We start from the raw sequence: 18,801 nt of genomic DNA on the forward strand, positions 1-18,801 counted from the left end.
TTGGCTATGGCAGATCGTGAGTGACTTTGGGCAGATCCAATAGATTTGAACTTTAATAGTGAACCCGCCTACAAGGAAGGAAACGTTTCTCAATGGAGCGGTTCCAGACTCTATGTGGAAATGAAATGAACTAGAGTCTGGTTGAACCAGGCTAGTTTATAATAGCATTAGATTATGAATATATTTTGGGGATTTGTTGTTTATCTTTATAATGAAGCAGTCTGTAAGTAGATTGTTTAACACACACAAGAGTGATAATCAGTTCAACACACAGTTATAGAAATTCTACTTGATTTAAAATAAAAACTGTACTGGTATTTACAATGTAGATTTAATGCTGCAGTTGATATTGTTTTAACTTTAAACCTTTTGGTAGCTAGCTAGCTTTAAGTACTGAAGTACCTGTATTTTCTTTTATATATATATATATATCTGTTGATCGAAAGGACAAAATAGAGAAAACCTAGGAAGCCGGGTTAGTTAAAGCGCTGCCGTTACTGTTTACATTGCGTGGAATGGTGCGTTGTGATTGGTTTAGCGGATATGTGGCATTTTGCAGAAAAGGAAGACTGGCGTTTGTCGCGGTTTGGAAAGAAAGGGAGAAAACATTACATAATAACACGGCAGATATCCCATTTTACGTAAAAAAATGTATATATACATTACAAAATGAGTACATAAAAATTCAGGTCCAAAATGTTTGTACGTGTTTGTCGTAGACATGCGGAATAGGATTACTAAAGCCTGGCTACTAAAGCCAGTGCTGGCATTTGATAAAACTAAAACATTGTCTGAAATTATACATGCAGATACATTTAAAGTGATTAAGTCTTAGCATATTTACAGGTTGTGGCCCAACAACTGCTGCCTCTGGTTTTAAAGTTGGAACTGCTTCATGTTTTAGTAACAGTTTCTTGTTAAATCCGGTGTTGAATTCGTGGAGATTCTGGAAGCTGTCTTCCGTAAAATGCGCAGCACAGAGAGCTAGATTACGATCGTCATTTTCAGGAACATAATCAAACATAAATTGTATCCATTGTTGACGAACTACAACGTCCGTGGGAAGCCCGAACACAGAAGACCTGACAGCTGGGTGAACACAACTCCCTCGACGAGCCGCAGAAATATGGCCATGCCTTTTTTGACATATTTTGGAGGGAGGGTTGAGGCAAATGTGTGGGTTAGTGACGTCTAAAACCCAGCTGTAGTCCCATTCGAGTCGTTTTTGTAAGCATTAAACTTCCTGATTTTTAAAAGACGATATCTCTGCTTACATTGAACTTTCAGCGCTGCAACTTTGCAGAAAATGTTCATGTACCAACAGCAACATTACACACTATTTAAAATGAAAAAAGTGAAATCGCTATCAACCACCCTTTAAAGGCACCTTTAAAGCCCCATTATGTTATTTTTGAAATTTTGCTCTCACAGTCCCCCTACAGTTGGGGAAACAGTATTGTCTTCTACTTCTTTCGTAAAATCTGTCATGGTTACACTAGGGAATACAGTGTGCATTTGTTGACAAGCGATACCCACGAACTCTGCAGAAGGAAGTAGTTCTCACATCTTGGGCAGACTCCAGTGTTGCGTGTGAAATGTCTTCATCCAAGGTACATTGGCATATATTTCAGCAGTGTTGTAGTCAAGACCACCTCACTCGAGTCCGAGTCGAGACCGAGACCAGAGAGAGTCGAGTCCGAGTCAAGACCGAGTCCAAGTCGAGTCCAAGACCAGAGACGGTCGAGTCCGAGTCGAGACCGAGACCAGTGAGGGTTGATTACCTAATTTACTTTTATTTACTTAGAGAAATCCTTTTTTTATTTTACTGAATTTACTTAGAGTTTAAAAAATATGATCAGTTTAGGGTAAAAAGGCCACATAGTAGGTGGTGTTAAAAGTAATTTTATTACAATTTGTCATGCGCAGTTGCGCACTAGAAAATCACCAATCAATTTAAAGAAATATTTTATTAACATACATTAATAATCATGAAAAATATTTTGAATTGAACTCGAGTGGACTCGGAAATAAGTCCGAGTCCTAAAAAAAAAATGTTCGAGTACGAGTCAATTTCGAGTCCAAATGCACACGAGTCCATGACAAGACCAAGACCATTAAAATATGGTCTCGAGACCGAGTCCGAGACGAGTCCGAGTCTCGAGTACTACAACACTGTATTTCAGCATGTCATGAATATAGTTTCATCGGCTTTATTTTTTTTAAACGTCAAAAGATCGCGTAGCTCACGTTTACAAGCCAGCGTCTTAATAGTAACGTTAGCCGTAACGTTAGTAACGTAATTGGCTACTGTTTTACATATTATAATATTGACGATATGGCTATTATCTACCAAAAAACACTGAATTAAATGAGCATATTTAATATCAAGCTACCACAGATGAATCTGCAAATTTAAAAAATCAATTTGCATTATAGCCTGAGGCAAGACACTTTCACCATAAAAATAAATAACAAACATGACTATCAGCCTGCAGACATAGGATAGTTATCCTGACCGATTATTTTGTTCGTCTAATCATGTATTATTTACTTGCAAGAATGTAGCCCCTACCAAACTCAGTAATCGGTATACTTTCATGTCTCGAGCTGACGCGAGCTGCCCGCCCCGGCTCTACGGGGACGCTTGAGTGTGTTAAGTGCCCTTAAAAGAAAGCACTGCAGTCTACATTACCAACAGTAAACTGATCACGCGCATGCTCTGTTTCTGACACGCATGCATGAAACATTTGAATTGTTTATTAATAAACTAGTGTTTTCTGTCAGTGTCAGCAGCAAAGATAAAGTTGATGCTGACTCGCCATCTTCGCAGTGAACGTGCATAGGCCTATAGAGAGAAATGCATACTTCGAATTAGCCTACATATGTACATATAGTTAGCCTACATATACATATAGTTGCCAATATATTTTCGTTTTTAATTGTCTTGTTCAAAAGTAGACATTTAAAGCTTTCTGTAGTTCTCAGGTCTGTGAGGCAAGCATCGCGGTGGTTCATATATGAGACGCGTTCCGGTTCACGCGCGCGCCTCTGTGTCCTGATTATATTGTCTGATATTTGCTTCTAATGTTTTAATCCAGTCAATTTGTTGATGAAACATTTATTAAAATGAAGATACAATTTATACAAAACGAAATTTACAAGCTTTCTACAAAACAAAACTTAAGTGGTCAAAATCATGTCTGACCCACTCCAAATATTTTCCGATATATTGGGCTCGTTGGGCTCTTGCGAAAGGCTTTCTAAAGGAAGTGGGGGAAGTGACGTATGCCGTAAATCAGTCAATTTTTGGGTTCCTAGCCGCACCTCGAAGTTACAGAGTGCCAGTAAAGGTGATACAGACACTGTCAGGCTATGGCAGACCTGTCATGTTGTAAGTCGATAGGTTTCTCAAGGGTTTGGAAAAATATTATAAAGGTTGAAAAAGTTACAGAGTGCTGCTTTAAAATGTGTTTATGTAAAAAAAACTATAGAAAAAATCATTCTGGATTGTTGGTGCCTGGCATACTGATTGATTTGGTCGTTTTCGTAGTTTATCTAAATCCGTGTGTGTTCCTGCAGGACCCGTGTTTCAGTGCTTTGCTGCAGTACTCGCATGATAACCGAGCGTTCGTGGGCTGCGACCCTCCAGTGAGTCTACGGGCCTCTTCAAGGTTTGCTCGTTTGGTTTTTGTCTCATTCTGTTTCTATAGGTGAGGAATAAATATATTCATCACTTAATGCTGTTAATGTTTTTACAGGATTCTCCCCGAAGAAACCTAGACATCACTTTGGCCTGAACTTGGACCAGTGTTGGATAATTTTTCCACAATTGTTTTGTATTAAATAAATAATGCTTATTAACATCTAAATCCCTTTCTGAAACACCTCACTAGATCTGCATGATCGGAAGAATTGAAACGCGTCTTCCTAGTTCCCAGAACAAGTAGTTCTGACTCAAACTTCCTGAGATTTGAATGGGGCAGTGTTGAGGCACTGCACTGTGAGAGCCAGTGTTGATTTTTGTTATGTTCCTTGAAATGTGTTTATTAAAATCATTTCAGCAAGTATTGGTTTGAAGTGTTCATCATTTGAGACTATCTTCTGTTTAGTTGTCTGACAAAGTATTGGTGGCCTGAACTTTATTGCCTGACCATCATCATCATTAACTTTTTTTAATATTATGAGCATGTGTGGTGTATACGGTATTCTGTAATGCTTAACAAATTTGAATATACAGATGTGCTCAAGGTTATCAGAGATTGATGGCACAGACTTTAGAAACATTTTCCAATTTATCAATCTGACATGCTTATTCTTGCGGCCCAGCGTCTCGTAAACATGTCTTGGTTTTCCTGAGAACTCATGCACTCTAATGTTACTCATGAGAATTGCCAGTCATATGCAACCAATCAAATTGGAGCTTGACATTACCCAGTGAATGCATTTGGGAAGTGTTTTTTTATCAAATGTTGTACTTACTCAGTATGTCATTTTTTTACAGCGCAAGTGCAGCAGGCATAATTAAAGCTGTTTTGGGTCGTAATATAGCAGCACTGAATCTAGCTTTACAAGGGTTAGCTTGATGCAGATCTATTGCTTGAGAGAGAGTACTGAACCCTTTTAAAGCAGGGTTCCCCAAACTCAGTCCTTGAGGACCACCGTCCCTCCCTGCAGAGTTTAGCTCCAACCCTGATCAAACACACTTACCTGTGAGTTTCTACTGACCCTAAAGACCTTGATTAGCTCAGGTTGGAGCTAAACTCTACAGGGACAGTAGTCCTCCAGGACCGAGTTTGGGGAACCCTGCTTTAAAATGCCGGGAGTTTTCATGATTTCTATTTAGCCTCGGAAATATGCTTCTATGTATGTTCCCAGACATCATATAAGGCCCAAAAATCATACTTACTGTTTCTATAAATGGTCAATGACTTAATACAGCAATCAATAAATAGTTACACATTAACGCTCTCAGACCCTCATCCAGTGGGCATGATTTTTTCCTGTAGCTTTTCATGGTTTCTGTCATGTGATACCATCCAGATTTCAGAATATTATTAGACCTTTCAAATCTTCAATTGAAATAAAGTATGGTGGTCCGTTCAACTCGATTACAAATGCTTCTAGAAAAAAAATATACGTGGAATTTAAGAATTTTCATCTGGCTATATGTACCATAAATATATATATATATATATATATATATATATATGAAGAGTTCAGATGCAAAAGCCTCTAAATGCCAAATGAAATTTTCTTCTTTAATGATGATTTTTTATCAAACTTGTATATTTAAGTTCAGTAATTTCACTTAAATAACAATAGGTAATTATCATTGCCATTTAAGTAAAATTACTGAACTTAAATATACAAGTTTGATAAAAATGATCATTCTAGAAGAAAATTTCAAATGGCACTTAGAGGCTTTTGCATCTGAAATCTTCATATATATGACCACTATTAAATTATGATTCTTGAAGTCTGAAACGGCTCATTCCATAATTACTTGGTATTTACCAGTTTATTTTTTTATTAGTGATTTTTGCAAGGAATGGGCTTTATGCACAGCTGCACTACTTCCTGAACTTCAGCCAGCTCCTTGTTTCCTGTCTGCCATTGTTGGACAAACTTGATTAATTCAGGTGTGCCTGGTTATTGTTGTTGTGACTACTGAGGACAGACACACTTGGATTAATCAGTTTGTCCAATAATGGCAGACAGGAGACAAGGAGCTGGCTGAAGTTCAGGAAGTAGTGGAACTGTGTATGAAGCCAATTGAAATGAATTTTTCAGTCACCTAATGCCACGCATGCATATTTCATGGATGAAAGTTCTTATGGGTGAGAAAACAAGGCAGTATGGGAATGAATTTCTTCAATCATTGAAGGCTAAAGAGACCATTGAGCCTGAACACCTTTTACAAAGCGAAAGCCAACACAAAATAACACCTATTAAGTCCCAACATATTGGCTTACGGATATCGGAATAGCCTTCGGATACATCTATTAAATAATAGCTCATCATAAACTACCAAAATTATATTGTTTAATGCAAATACAAGCTCTGGAGTGGGTTTGTAAAGTTCATGTGTACCATTCAATATGACATCCTGTTATTCAAATAAGCCCACTATGCTTTTTGGTGTCAGTGATCTCTTTATTTAGGATAAAGGTGAACTTTTTTGGTTCATAGACTTACAATATGGATTTGGTGGGGTCAGTGTTACCCTGAAATCTGGGAATCAAAACCAACGTCATTCAATGATCATTACTTTTCCCAGCCGATGATCATAAGTACGGAAGATCAAAAATGAAATGTACGGTATTTATGCATGTCAAGTGTATATAGCCAACACTGCTTGTTGACTCACATTTATTTATATAGTACTTTGTACAATACAGATGGCTTCAGGACATCTTTACAGTCATACACAGGGAAAAACAGCATCAAAACAAGTCGTATCAAATCATCAATGTTGCAAAATTCTTCAGTGAGGAGACCATGAATCCACTTCTAATAACTAAAAATCACCTCTAGAGAAGAAAATATAGCGTTATCATTATTCAGCTCAATTACGTTCTCATTCGATAGTTACAAAAAACAGTGTGAACTTTTAAGCCAACGCATCGGTTACACAATCCCCGTGCGCAAGCAAGTGTTTTTATCTGGGATTTTCAGTCAGTCACTCAAAGTCTCATCGCAAGTATAGCTCAGTTCACCACGTCTTTCATTAATTAAACTGAATGCTTAAACTAACATGGAGGAAGATCTAATATTTAGCAACCCTCTTGTACAATGGAAGTATTTACAATTAACATGATTTACAACTGCCAGTCCCACCATAAACAAAAGCAAAGTTATTCATTTTCCGAATTAATATTTTGACTTGTCCTGCACAATCAAGCACAATCTTCACACACACACACAGTACATTGTACGGTTCTTTGAAACTCTCCGAGGCATAAAACACTCAGGATTTCTCCTTCGCGTGCCATCTCAGGTGTCTCTTTAAGTGTGCGGACAGGATGAATCTCTGACCGCAACGCTCACATTTAAAGGGCATCTCCCCAGCATGATAGAGCACAGGAGTTTTGAAATTGCACACTTGCGCAATTTTCTTGTCACTTTGAGGATTCCGGCTCGATTTCTCGCCCACGTGAATTTTCATGTGACTTGTGAGGTTGCCTTGGTGTCTGAAGTTATTCCCACACTGATGGCACGTGAAAGGCCTCTCTCCGAAATGACATATGATGTGTTTCTTCAGGTCCCCCTTGCGTGTGAAGCTCTTCTCGCACTGAGTGCATGTGAAAGGCTTGTCTCCGTTGTGAATTAACACGTGGTTCTGGAGGTTGATTTTCTGCGTGTAACTCTTCCCACACTGAAGGCACGTGTACGGCCTCTCGCTATGGATTGTCATGTGATCCTTAAGGTCTTCTTTACATTTGTAACTCTTTCCACAATGTGGGCATCCAAACGATTTTTTGGCCCCTGGACTTTGTGAGTTTTCTCCCGACGTGAAGCTCTGAGGATCCTGATGTTTCTCCACTTCATTCTGGTCTTGACTTCCCTCTTCCACTTCAATCAGGTCTAAAACGAACAAGTCGGTGATAATCAATTCAGGAGCGACAATGGTGAAAGTGAAGTGCAGATAAAAAGATTAATTATTTTACTATGATTATTGATGTGATAAAATGTCATGGTAAACAAATACACACAACATTATCGTGATCATTTATATATTTGTTTCTATTGATGAGGATCAGATACCAACCTTTCTGTTCCTCTGTTTCGTGTTCTTCTTTGACTCTGAATGGTTCTAGATCAGACAGATCCACAATCTCCACTTTAATGTACTCCATCGTCACGCAGATCTCGATCGACAAACCTCTGGCTTTTCTTGCTTGTTTGGAAACGGGTCAGCGATAACGATTGAGGCGAGGATGAAGATAAAATCGAAAGGAAAAAGAAGCAACACAGTATTCTGTTACGAGTGCTCTTAGGAATATAACACAAACATTACGGTTTGTGGTAAAGCGAAAAGACTTTATCGACACGTCATATTACATGCAATGAATGTAAATAAATACAATAATTAATAACCAACATAAATTTCAACAGTGTATGAAACAAAACAGTTGTAGTAATATGTCCAAGTTGCTGAAGCAAAATGTGTCAATCATTTTGAACGTTTTCTATGGTTTTATATAGCTGAAAACACAAACCTTTTATCCAGCGGACATTAGAGAAGACGCGGGCGCAGTGCTTATGACGTCACGCGAAGAAGACCCACGCATAATAAAATAAAAAATAAAAGTCTCCAGTATATTTCCTGCACCAGTGCATAGAAAAAATACGAATCATTACATTACTTTTTTTTTTGCGTTAATTTAACCACAGCTCTGACAGAATTCCTGCAAAACTATGTTTTTTTTATAAACAACTTCTCCCCACATAGTTATCATTTGTCACAGCAAGGATATGCTGTATTGGGCAAAAAATTAGATTATTTTGGTTGGCCAATTGTTCATTTTTTATTTTTTATTTTATTTTAAAAAATAAAAAATGGAATGCACTGCAATAATATGATTTCACTTCTGGAGCCATTTCCGCCTCCTTTTTTAAGTGTATTATTATTATTATTATTATTATTATTATCCTTCAACAACACAAACACACAAACAAACAAGGTACATTAATAACTCTCTGGATAAAACCTCAATTTTCCTTAGGTTGAGCATAGCTAGTACAAAGAACTGAAAACACACTATATAACAAACAATATTTAAGTAAAAAGAAATTAAAAAAAAATTAAATTAAAAATAAATAATACATCAATAAAAAAAATGACTTTTTAAATTAATGTAAACGTATCAAAAAGAGAAATCAATTTAAGGGCTTTCTGATTTTTAACTAATTTTAAAGATTTTCAAAAGAGTTTAACCATTCATCCAGTGATTAAAGTTGGGTTTAAATTTAAATGAATGAATGAAAAACTTTCCAAAACATAAAAAGAAGTTAATAACAAAATTACAATCTTTGTTTTCCAGACAATCACCAAACCCAGAGCCGTTAAATATGACCAACCCAGATGGCTCTGACCAAACCTAATCAATGTCACCGTGAGAGGAGGAGAGCTTTGCTTCGTGAAGCTTCGAATCTTTTGCGAATCATTTGTTTCGAACCAATGAATCGGAGCGCGTATCAAACTGCACAAACTCACGTTTCGGAATGTCAACGGTGCACTTTTGTGGGAATAAGGATGAAACACTGATCCGTTTATTTTTCCAGTGTGAAAAAACTCAAATCATTTGGAATAGTTTATATCTTCATAGGTAAGCACCTTGAATTACATTGTTATTATGTATTTATTTATTTATTTTTCTTTTTTTCTTCACAAGGAAAACTTCTCTAATTCGCAGCCTAATTTAACACATTTCTTAATTGAAATTAATGCATTTTTCAAACCTCTTGGGTTAATTAAAAACAAGAAAAGTGACAGATTCCTGAAATATTCTGTTGTTTGTTTGTTTGTTTTGTAATGCCACTGATACATCATTTTTCCTCTGTGTTTTTTTTTTTTTACTTATATTTACTATTATTTTCTACATAAATGTTATGTAATTTCAATCCTGTAGAGGTTCAATCTGTTCTTTCCATATGTCTGCTTATTGTTTGATACATAAATAAATGTGTAGATATTACGACAAAAAGACACTTCATATTTAATGGCAATAGATGATTTGTTAATATTATTTAATAGATTACACCTTTAATAAAACGTTTGTAATGGGTTTGTAGGAGGTGTTTTCATGCATTTGGTTTGTATTTGAGATTTGGTCAGAGTCCAAATCCTAATTTAACAGCTTGAATAAAGTCATATTGGAAAAAATAGCCCTTTTAAATCCATTTTTCAATAGGCTACTCTACCATACTCTACACACCCTTTATTTTACTGTCTATGCTCTAACCTCATTGCGAAATATTAAAGGCATAGGCAATTGCTCCGTCCCAATTCGCATACTATCCATCCTAAATAGTATTCGAAAATAAAATTAGTACGTCCCAAATCGTATGTTGAAATGAGTGTTTCAAAGAGACCCGGATGGTCTACTATTTCCGGTCAGAATCCGAAGTGTAGATCGATGCACAATCTAATGGCTGATATAGACCTTATTCAGAGCAGCGCCATGACAGGTATGAAAGTGAGGCTGTAAGGGATAGACTTACCGTGTTTCCAATGTCATCCGCTGTAAAAAGCTGAATAAAGCGGCTAGATTACTTGCAATTTTTCACTATCCCTATCCCTCACAGCCTCACTTTCATTCTCATTAAAAATCAAAGATGGCACTGCCCTGAATAAGGCGTATAGATACAGTCGGTTGGTCTGGGAACGCCCCCAGGAACGCCCCGTCACGTGGTGTGAATTTAGCCCGTGGGGGAAAACATTGCCTTGGCGCTCATTGAAATACATGGGACAATCATGCCGAAGAGTTGCTGTGTCGTTTTCTGTACCACCAATAAACTAACAAATTATAATTTGAAGTTCTACAGCCTTTCTTACATACATACAGAACCGGATAGGAGGACAAAATGGCAAAATTAATCATATCTTATTAGATTACTGTGTGAGTAGATCCCCTGTGTGATATAGAAGTAGATGTTTTACTCGTATTAGACAGTGGGCCAGATTTGTCTGACGCTTATCCCTTACGAAAAAGAAAATCGTAGTAATCCTATGGCTATTAGTATTCTATAGTAGTGTATAATACTTCTGTGATGTTCTTTAATACCTCTATACTTCTAGCCTATGTCCCAAAATACTATACTATTCCTATAGGATTAATGTTACTATAATATTTTGTCCTAAAATACTACAAGATTCCTTTAGTTGTTTTTCATAAGGGATGTCTCAGTCACATTAGCGTTATCAGCTGAAGGTTATCAGACTGCAGTCTGTGAGAATTCGGATAACTGTCAGCAAAGTCCTTCTGCAACTTCGTAGCTACTACTACTGATCACCGTTTTACAAAAGGAATAATAGTTTGGAGTGAAGCATACGTACAATTGGTAAGTGACATGGTTTTATGGACTTATAGTAACTTATACACAAGTTGATTGAGTAATAGGCTTGTGTTGCAGCTTCCGCGATCCCAGATAGCAAACTGACATTGAATCATCGTGGAAACAACGTCTCTCTTGACATTGAAACAACGTTGATTTTGCTCATCGAATTAACGTTGAACCAACGTCAGATGCGGCATTCTTCAAAGCTAAATGAAAATCGAAAATTGGTTTGCTTTCATAACGTTGAAACAACGCGATGATTTCAAGTTGATTTTCCGTTAGTTTTGAAAGAATGACGCGTCTGACGTTGGTTCAACGTTAATTCGATGAGCAAAACAATGTCAGATCAACGTTGTTTCGATGTCATATTTCCACGTTGATTCAATGTCAGTTTGCTATCTGGGGAGGAAAGGGGGTGCTAGGCAACGTCTGTCGTCCGATTCGGATCTCCGAGACGGATGAATAATAGAACGCACCATTAGATCATAGACATACTGTATACACTAGACCTCACCTGGTGGTTCTAAGCATGCGTCAAAACCGCCGCCATCTTGGAACAGGGGTCTTGTCATAGGAAGTAGCTAGGTAACGCTGCTATCTCTGCCTTTACTTCAAATTCATTGATGGTGGCAGACTTTTGTGCAGCGTATGAAGTTCACGGATGAAATCTGAACTAGGAAGAATGTTTTTTTTTTAAAAAAAAAAATAAATAATTTCTTTCTGGAATCAATGATAAATACATGTCTGACCGTTGGAACAAACCAAAAAAACAAGAAAAATCGCATTCATGATGATTTATGGTGATTTTATTTGCGTTAGACCTGTGTCTACTACATTGACGCTGATGCATTAAAGTGGAGGGGCTCCCCTGTTTCAAGATGGCGGCTCTATTGACGCATTCGTTCTAATGAACTGCCGTATCCAAGGTGAGGTCTAGTGTATATGTCTATGCCATTAGATAAAGAGCTTTGAGTGATTAATTATATCACCTGACGAATGATCTAACCTGACGGAAATTTATTCAATGTTGTCCACATTATATCTGCAGCATCATTGCGAACTTTTGTAAAGATACTTTTAGCCATTACTTTTTAAATGCATCATTATATTCAAATTGCAAACACGAGGAGAGTCTCCACATGAAAGACCCACGACTGGCAGATCAACGTGCTCTCCGAAACAGTAGGAAATCAAATTGGATAGAGTGGAGGATTTTAACTGTGACAAGATGATTGACAGGGCAGTTTACGGTGACTGGATGCACGCAGCCCACGACAGAGCTGCCCGTTAAAGGGACTCTGTGTAGGATCTACCCCCATCTAGTGGTTAAATATTATTTTGCATTCAAACGAATTTTGCTCTCCAGCGCCTCGCTTTTTCAAGTGCGTATTGCATCTACGGTTGCCGTTATGTACCAAAATGCTATGACAGGATGTCTTGTAGTAACACTTCATCGAGTTTTTCTCCGGGTGAACAGGTTTGTAATTTAAAAAAAACAGCAACTTGACACAACGAACAAACGAATGTTACAGTATGAGTTTCTGACACTGAAAAACATGAACTGTTGTAATTAGTAGTAATGCCGCCTATATTCGTTATATTTTCTGAATTACCTGATTGTTAGATATCATCATCGGATGATTCAGCAGTAGGGAGAGGAAGAGGTAGAGGTAGAGGTAGAGGGAGAGGGAGAGGACAGAGAGGCAGTGGATCAGTGGGATCTAACGTCAGGCGAGATGGACGACGAGGAGCGCGAGAGTCAACACAACGACGACAAAGATACCCGGCAACTACAAGAGACGATCAAAGTAGAATTGAAAGTTTTCAAAGGCAGCGAAGAGAAACGACCGAGGTTTGTACAATTTATGTGTCTAGCTGTAAAAATTAATTTTAATTCTCTGTACAATCTTATCCACATAGCAAAATCATAACTTTAGCCAATTGATAATTTAAATATATAAAAAAAAGAAAGCTATAGAAAATCTTACAGAGAGCAATGTTTTATTTTGCACACACATATTTTTTTTTAAAACACTTATACATGAGATCCCTGCAATGCCTCAAGTGCAATATACTGCAAAACATGATGTATGTTATACCTACATGTATATCTAATGGACTAGATCTGATCTTATAATCATATTTCCTTTCATTTCTTCAGAGACTACTGCAGAACATGAGCCTTGAGGATCACATACGCCTCACAGGTAGATTGTTGGAGAGGCAGCCGGGTCTGGTCTTTGATTTATTGATCGAGCATCAGCAAAGACATGGTGCCCCTACATCTGCGGAGGTTCCAGGGGTACCATGGTGTACCTGTAGCCACTGCAGAGACATGCCGACAGACAGGGAGCGGAAATGCTGTGGACAGGACCCTGCACACTGCGTGAGCCTCCTTCCACATTTTACACAATACTGCCTGGATGAGGGATATCTTCGGATACATAGACAGTACCGGGAGGATCTCACTGCTTTCGGAAATGTAAGGGAGCCTGGTGATGACAACCGAGAATACAGGCATGCAGCTTATAGACACTTTATTTTCTGGCAGCATGGCTCATTAGGACAGGGGAACAGGAGAGTCATTCCAAGCTGCTGTGTTTACAGGATTAGGGAAAAATTCCCAGACCCTCAGGCACAATACACTGGCTACATTCCAGGGATCTAAAAAAGTTTTGTAAATAGTAATATCGATTTATATATGTTGTATTCTTTGAAGTTCTGTTTACTTCACACTTTGTTATAAAGAATAAAATATTTGTTAATTTACTTTGTAATGTATTTTTTCTAAAATCGGGATAGAGAAACATTTAAAAATGATGTGCAAAATGAATGATACACAAAAAACTTAAAATGAAGTTTGTTTGAAAATGCAAACATATATTTATTAATAAGTAGAATGATTTTTGATCATGTATTTACAACTCAAATATCAGTAAAACAACTCAATCTCAATCTGTCTCCAAGTTGGTAATAGCATGGAAGGTAGATCCTGTGAAAGACAAGTTCAATTAAATGTATACACAATTAAGAATCAGTATGTGACAAAATTAATGGGCTAAAATAAGGCCAAGTAGATGTTTGTCACTTACCCAGACCTCTGGTGACCTGTGTATGCATCAGCTCTGATGTTGATGGTGGCGGTATCGGTGGCACAACACCAAGACGCCTTGGGTCATCTGCTCTTAGGGACCTCTTTCGCGGCATCCCAATTCCACTTGTGACTCTCGCCTTCAAGATGCGTGCTTGTATCTCAGGGATGTAACCATATGATTTTGTACACTTCATGGTGTAAAGGCTATATCTTCTGGCATTTTTATTGTACTTCTTCCTATAACTTAAATTAACAAAAGACAATTGCTACAAGTCATTTAATCATTATGAGTAATAAACTTATAGATATTTCTCATATTTCTGAATACATTATTTAAAATGTGAAATTGCAATTATTTGAATATAACAAATTGTTGAGAGTTTGACATACACTTGTTGGCCCTCAGCCGTCCTGTATGCCGGTCGTTCCCGGTGGAAATTGTAGTCCAGGGCTGCGAGCACAACTCTCGTGTCATACACTCGGGGAGTGAAGGCCTGGCGCTTGCTGGCATACATCAGAATGTGATTCTGAAAAGATTCGAGATGTGCTGTCGATCTGGACAAATTAAAAAATAGATTTAGACTAAAAAACACACCCACACATGACTTGCGTATCATTTAGATTTCTTTTAAAATGTCATGTCTCCACGCTTTACCTGAAGCGCAGATACTTGTGGACATCCTTCTGCCAACGCTTGTTGAGGACGATCTCCACAAGCGCTTTATGGCTCTTTGAATCTCTCTCAATCCACTCTTTATCCTGAGTGTCTTCATGGTGGTCGTGTTGGCAGCTTCCTGTTTCCCAGGTGTGATTGTTGCAAACATGATGCAGAACTCCAATCCAAAGTGCCTGAGGAAAGTAAAACAATTAAACAAAAACATTATCATATCAAAGTTTTTTGACTCATTGCATTATTATCATTTATTTCTATTATAACATTCTTCCTGCTTACAAGAAACTGCTCAAATGTTTCTGCCGTCTTGCAGCACCACCAGAAATGGTTAACTATATCCCTCAGCCAGTGAAGGAGAATAGACTGTCCTTTCACCTTTCCCGCCTTATGGTAATTAACAAAACAGAGACAATGGAAGTTAGTCCTTGTAAATATTTTTATGGAGACCTGACATAACAAAATTATTACACCGACATGCAGGAAGGTACAAATCTTAATAAATGAAATTAGATGTATTAGAACTTACGGTTGCTATTTTTTTGCACAAATTTTTGGCACCATGCCACATGTCCAGGCTGTGGTGAATTTTCAGATCCTTATATTTTCCTTTATCTGGGTCTTTGAAGTATAGAATCATTTCTCAATCAGCAATTCAATATTTCTATTCAAATGTTTTATTATTTGACCACTTACTCAAAAGGGCTCCAATCTGGACATGAGCATCCGTGCAGAACTCCACTACCTTGATCTCTTGCGTAAGCTTGTCCACTGTCTGGATAAAACCCTCCTTCTCCATGATGTTGGAGTTCCAGTTGGTCTGCCGCTTGTCTATAGTGGCCACATGGATGATTTCCTTAGAGTCAAGCTCCATGGTTGTGTAGCTACAGTATTGGGCAGAATGCCCTGGTGAGTCATTTCTGCCATCACCTATAGAAAAAGGAAATACAGGTAATTTCAAAATACAAAACCTGTATGATAAAGTGATTGCAAAATTAGTTTAATTGTTTAATACCATAACAATTAATGGAGAACAAGTTCAAATATATAATTACCCACCTAGGAGCACAACATCTTTCCCTTTTAGTCGGCTGATGGATTCAGACCTCTTCTCTTCCCAAAAATCTTTAATAGTGTCAACACAGTAGGTGTCCTGGATGGTGTAGTGTGTGTTGGTGTTTACCATTTGTATGTTCATGAATTTAAATAGGAGAGCAACTTTAGTGTAGTTGTTTCCAGAAAGTAAAATGTTAGTGGAAATAAGAAAGTCCCCAGCCTGCATGCCAAACTTCAACACAGGCTGTGAATTCCACCGCCATAGGCAATGTCCATTGGGGCAGATCTGGTAAGATAAGGGTAGCATTGTAAAATTAATAAGGCATAAACAGTGCCATTTGTTACGATACATTTTGATGTGATGTGAAAGGCTTACCCATTCAACACTCATCGCAGTGCCCCTGATGCCGATGTTTGTTGAAAATGGGGCAACACTGTCACACACTAAACCAGTCCTCAAGACACCAGTGCATCTGTTCACGGGAAGAGTTAAAAATGTGACAAGCTGCCTCAAGCAGTTCTCATAGAGCACAGCTGCTCTAACGCCAATAATGTCATCCTCACTGAGGACCTTCTGAGGGCCTGGCAAAATCGGCAGCTCGAGACTCAAGGGCTCATCGAGAGGGACTTCAGGGGCAGGCAGATCATGCACAGTCTCATCAATCCCAATAGTTGGCAGATTGTCAATTACCTGTGCTCCCTTCATTGCACCACCCATTCTGGAAGAGAAGAACTTCAGGGATCATACACAGTTCAATTGAATTATTTCCAAGTTTTTCCAGCATATAAACATGATCAAATTTATTACCTGAGACATCAGTGTGAACTAAAAGAATTCAAAAACATTCCAAAATAGCCCAAAACATTTTTTACATGTAAAAATTCAGCACATAAACAAAGTAAAAAGAAGTAATAGATAATGACTCACCGCAATGAAATTGTTGGAAGGTATTCCTCATCAGAGCTGTCGTCCAGGTAACCATGAAATGAGGGTCCTTCTTCTTCCAAATCAATCCTGTAAGATACAACAAACTGAAATGAATAAAAAAAAACTGAAAAAAAAAATCTAATTATACAATAGAATAAAATCCCACTTACACACTGTTCATGGGGTCATTGAAGGCATTTTCATTCAACTCCTCTTCAACAATACTCATGTCATGCATACTATGAAAATAAATGATAATTTAAAGCATGTATTAGCTGAAAACATGCAACCAGATAGTATTGATATGGGACACAAAATTGACTGTTTATGGGTTACCTCTGTTCAAGGGTTTCAACTTCCGGTGCACTTTGTTGTTCAGCTCTAAAAGCAAAAATCATAAGACAATATGATGCATAGGTAGATACAAGTTTGATATGAAACTTGTATTTTAACAATTAAAAAATTATTTCAATTAAATGACTTACCCATCTGTCCCACTGGAAATGCTTGACAACGCTGGAGCATTTGCCACTTGAACACATTTTGCCTTGATGGGGGTTGATGTATTACCACTCAAAAGGGTACTCTCATAACTGCAAAAAATCAGATGGGAAAATCAGATCATGGTTTATTGACCATTTATTCTTACATAAAAGGGACTTGACTCCAGCAGTTGTTGACCCTCTCCAATGTTCACAAATAAAACTATAGGCATAGGCTACATACAAAATTACTGTATGCGTCTGTATTATTCAATGCGAGGTCACAGTATAAATGATAAATAACATAAAATTTCAGATAACTAAAAACTTGAAATATCATTAGGTGTGCAAACAATGCAAAAACATTCATTATCTCTATATTCTTACTGAATTTATAGGTTATAAAGAGTAAACTTACAAACCTTGTTTTTAGCACCTTCACAATAGCAGCGAGTAAAGTAGTCAATAGCTGCTATTCATCAAAGACCTTGTTTAACTTTTTTACCTATGTTATACTGTATATATAATAAAGTACACAACCAAGCAATGACAAAAAAATTAAGTAAGACTGTAACATTGACTAACCTGTCGAGGAGAAAGCAGGCAACTTCAGCGTCTCTTCTGAAATCTTTATGCTGCATTAGCTCTTTCCACCTTGAAAACGCGATCCCGATATTTACTCTCGTTTTTTGCAATCTCCGGTCACGTTTCCTTTTTCGTTCCAGTCTTGCCTTTTTTTGCGTGGAAGATGCATTCTCCTGTGACTCGGCATATGTATGGTCCGCCATTACAAATAATAGAGCAATCAGCAATCATAGGAGAGCAATTCAGGGAATGCGCCTCTCAATGTGACGTGACGCTGGCTCTGAGTCTGAACGAAAACGCGTTGTGGAAACGCGTTTGGCTGGTGGTACTTTTTGACCTTCTCTGCTATTATAGTTTTTCAAGATGGCGGAACGACATGGAAGCCTCCGTTAACCTACCCGTCCTATGTACATAAAGATAATAAATTCTTCATTTACGAGGATAAGTCAGATAATTTGCAGAGGTATTTGTACACCATTGAGGACATATTTATGAATAAAAATATTGATTTCTGATAATAAAATACCTAAAACTCTACACAGTGTCCCTTTAAAGATGACGTAATAGTATGTCCCAAAGCTTGCCTATTCTTTTGCTACACACTCAAAAGTATATAATTTTTCTGCACAAAAAGAGTACATACTTTTAGGGCGTAGTATAAGCAAATTGGGACGCAGCAAATGTAAGTTTGCCTCTCATGGTTACATTCACGGTTGTGTACTGCCACCTACTGGATTTACCAGGTCACAACACACTTCAAGTAATTTCTGTAGCGTAGTCGCGGAGTGAAATGGACGACGAAAAACATATCAATGAAGTAGGGAAATGAAAATATTTCCCTGAAATATTTGCAATAAACCACAGATTTTTCAAAGACAACAGCTTGGAGGTAGATCGCTGATGTCATTGTATTTTCAGGTAAGAT

General features: G+C 37.6%; 4 protein-coding genes across 5 annotated transcripts in view; 2 read left to right on the forward strand and 2 right to left on the reverse strand.

Moving 5' to 3' along the window:
• Window positions 1-4,065, forward strand: part of mov10l1 (Mov10 like RNA helicase 1) — a 60,638-nt gene extending 56,573 nt beyond the window's left edge. The window contains exons 25-26 of the mRNA XM_039665782.2: window positions 3,580-3,671; window positions 3,759-4,065. Of these exons, the coding sequence (XP_039521716.2) occupies window positions 3,580-3,671; window positions 3,759-3,780 (114 nt within the window). The 3' untranslated portion in view covers window positions 3,781-4,065. The remainder of the gene's footprint in view (window positions 1-3,579; window positions 3,672-3,758) is intronic.
• Window positions 4,066-6,331: 2,266 nt separating this feature from the next.
• LOC120475066 (uncharacterized) lies at window positions 6,332-8,326 on the reverse strand. 2 transcript variants are annotated; one of them, XM_039665780.2, is made up of 3 exons: window positions 8,220-8,326; window positions 7,769-7,897; window positions 6,332-7,584 (listed from the first exon to the last, which is right to left on the reverse strand). In XM_039665780.2, exons 2-3 carry the CDS (start codon window positions 7,854-7,856, stop codon window positions 6,968-6,970), a joined length of 705 nt encoding a protein of 234 aa, XP_039521714.2. In that variant the 5' UTR covers window positions 7,857-7,897; window positions 8,220-8,326; the 3' UTR covers window positions 6,332-6,967. The 2 variants fall into 2 exon arrangements, with proteins under 2 accessions (XP_039521714.2, XP_039521715.2); XM_039665781.2 differs by having other exon boundaries at window positions 7,769-7,893; window positions 8,220-8,284.
• Window positions 8,327-12,758: 4,432 nt separating this feature from the next.
• Window positions 12,759-13,830, forward strand: LOC148980453 (P2X purinoceptor 7-like). Its single transcript, XM_089131711.1, has one exon. The coding sequence runs from the start codon at window positions 13,238-13,240 to the stop codon at window positions 13,727-13,729; it is 492 nt and encodes a 163-aa protein (XP_088987837.1). The 5' UTR covers window positions 12,759-13,237; the 3' UTR covers window positions 13,730-13,830.
• A 106-nt stretch (window positions 13,831-13,936) lies between these two features.
• LOC120476270 (uncharacterized) lies at window positions 13,937-18,418 on the reverse strand. The gene is made up of 14 exons (XM_089130827.1): window positions 17,877-18,418; window positions 17,295-17,402; window positions 17,146-17,190; window positions 16,980-17,048; window positions 16,810-16,896; window positions 16,258-16,600; window positions 15,885-16,167; window positions 15,522-15,755; window positions 15,355-15,446; window positions 15,108-15,212; window positions 14,811-15,004; window positions 14,546-14,710; window positions 14,154-14,398; window positions 13,937-14,053 (listed from the first exon to the last, which is right to left on the reverse strand). Exons 1-14 carry the CDS (start codon window positions 18,077-18,079, stop codon window positions 14,013-14,015), a joined length of 2,214 nt encoding a protein of 737 aa, XP_088986953.1. The 5' UTR covers window positions 18,080-18,418; the 3' UTR covers window positions 13,937-14,012.
• Window positions 18,419-18,801: the final 383 nt, after the last annotated feature.

This window comes from Pimephales promelas, chromosome 5 (genome assembly GCF_988280905.1).
Source record: "Pimephales promelas chromosome 5, fPimPro1.hap1.1, whole genome shotgun sequence".
NCBI lineage: Eukaryota > Metazoa > Chordata > Actinopteri > Cypriniformes > Leuciscidae > Pimephales > Pimephales promelas.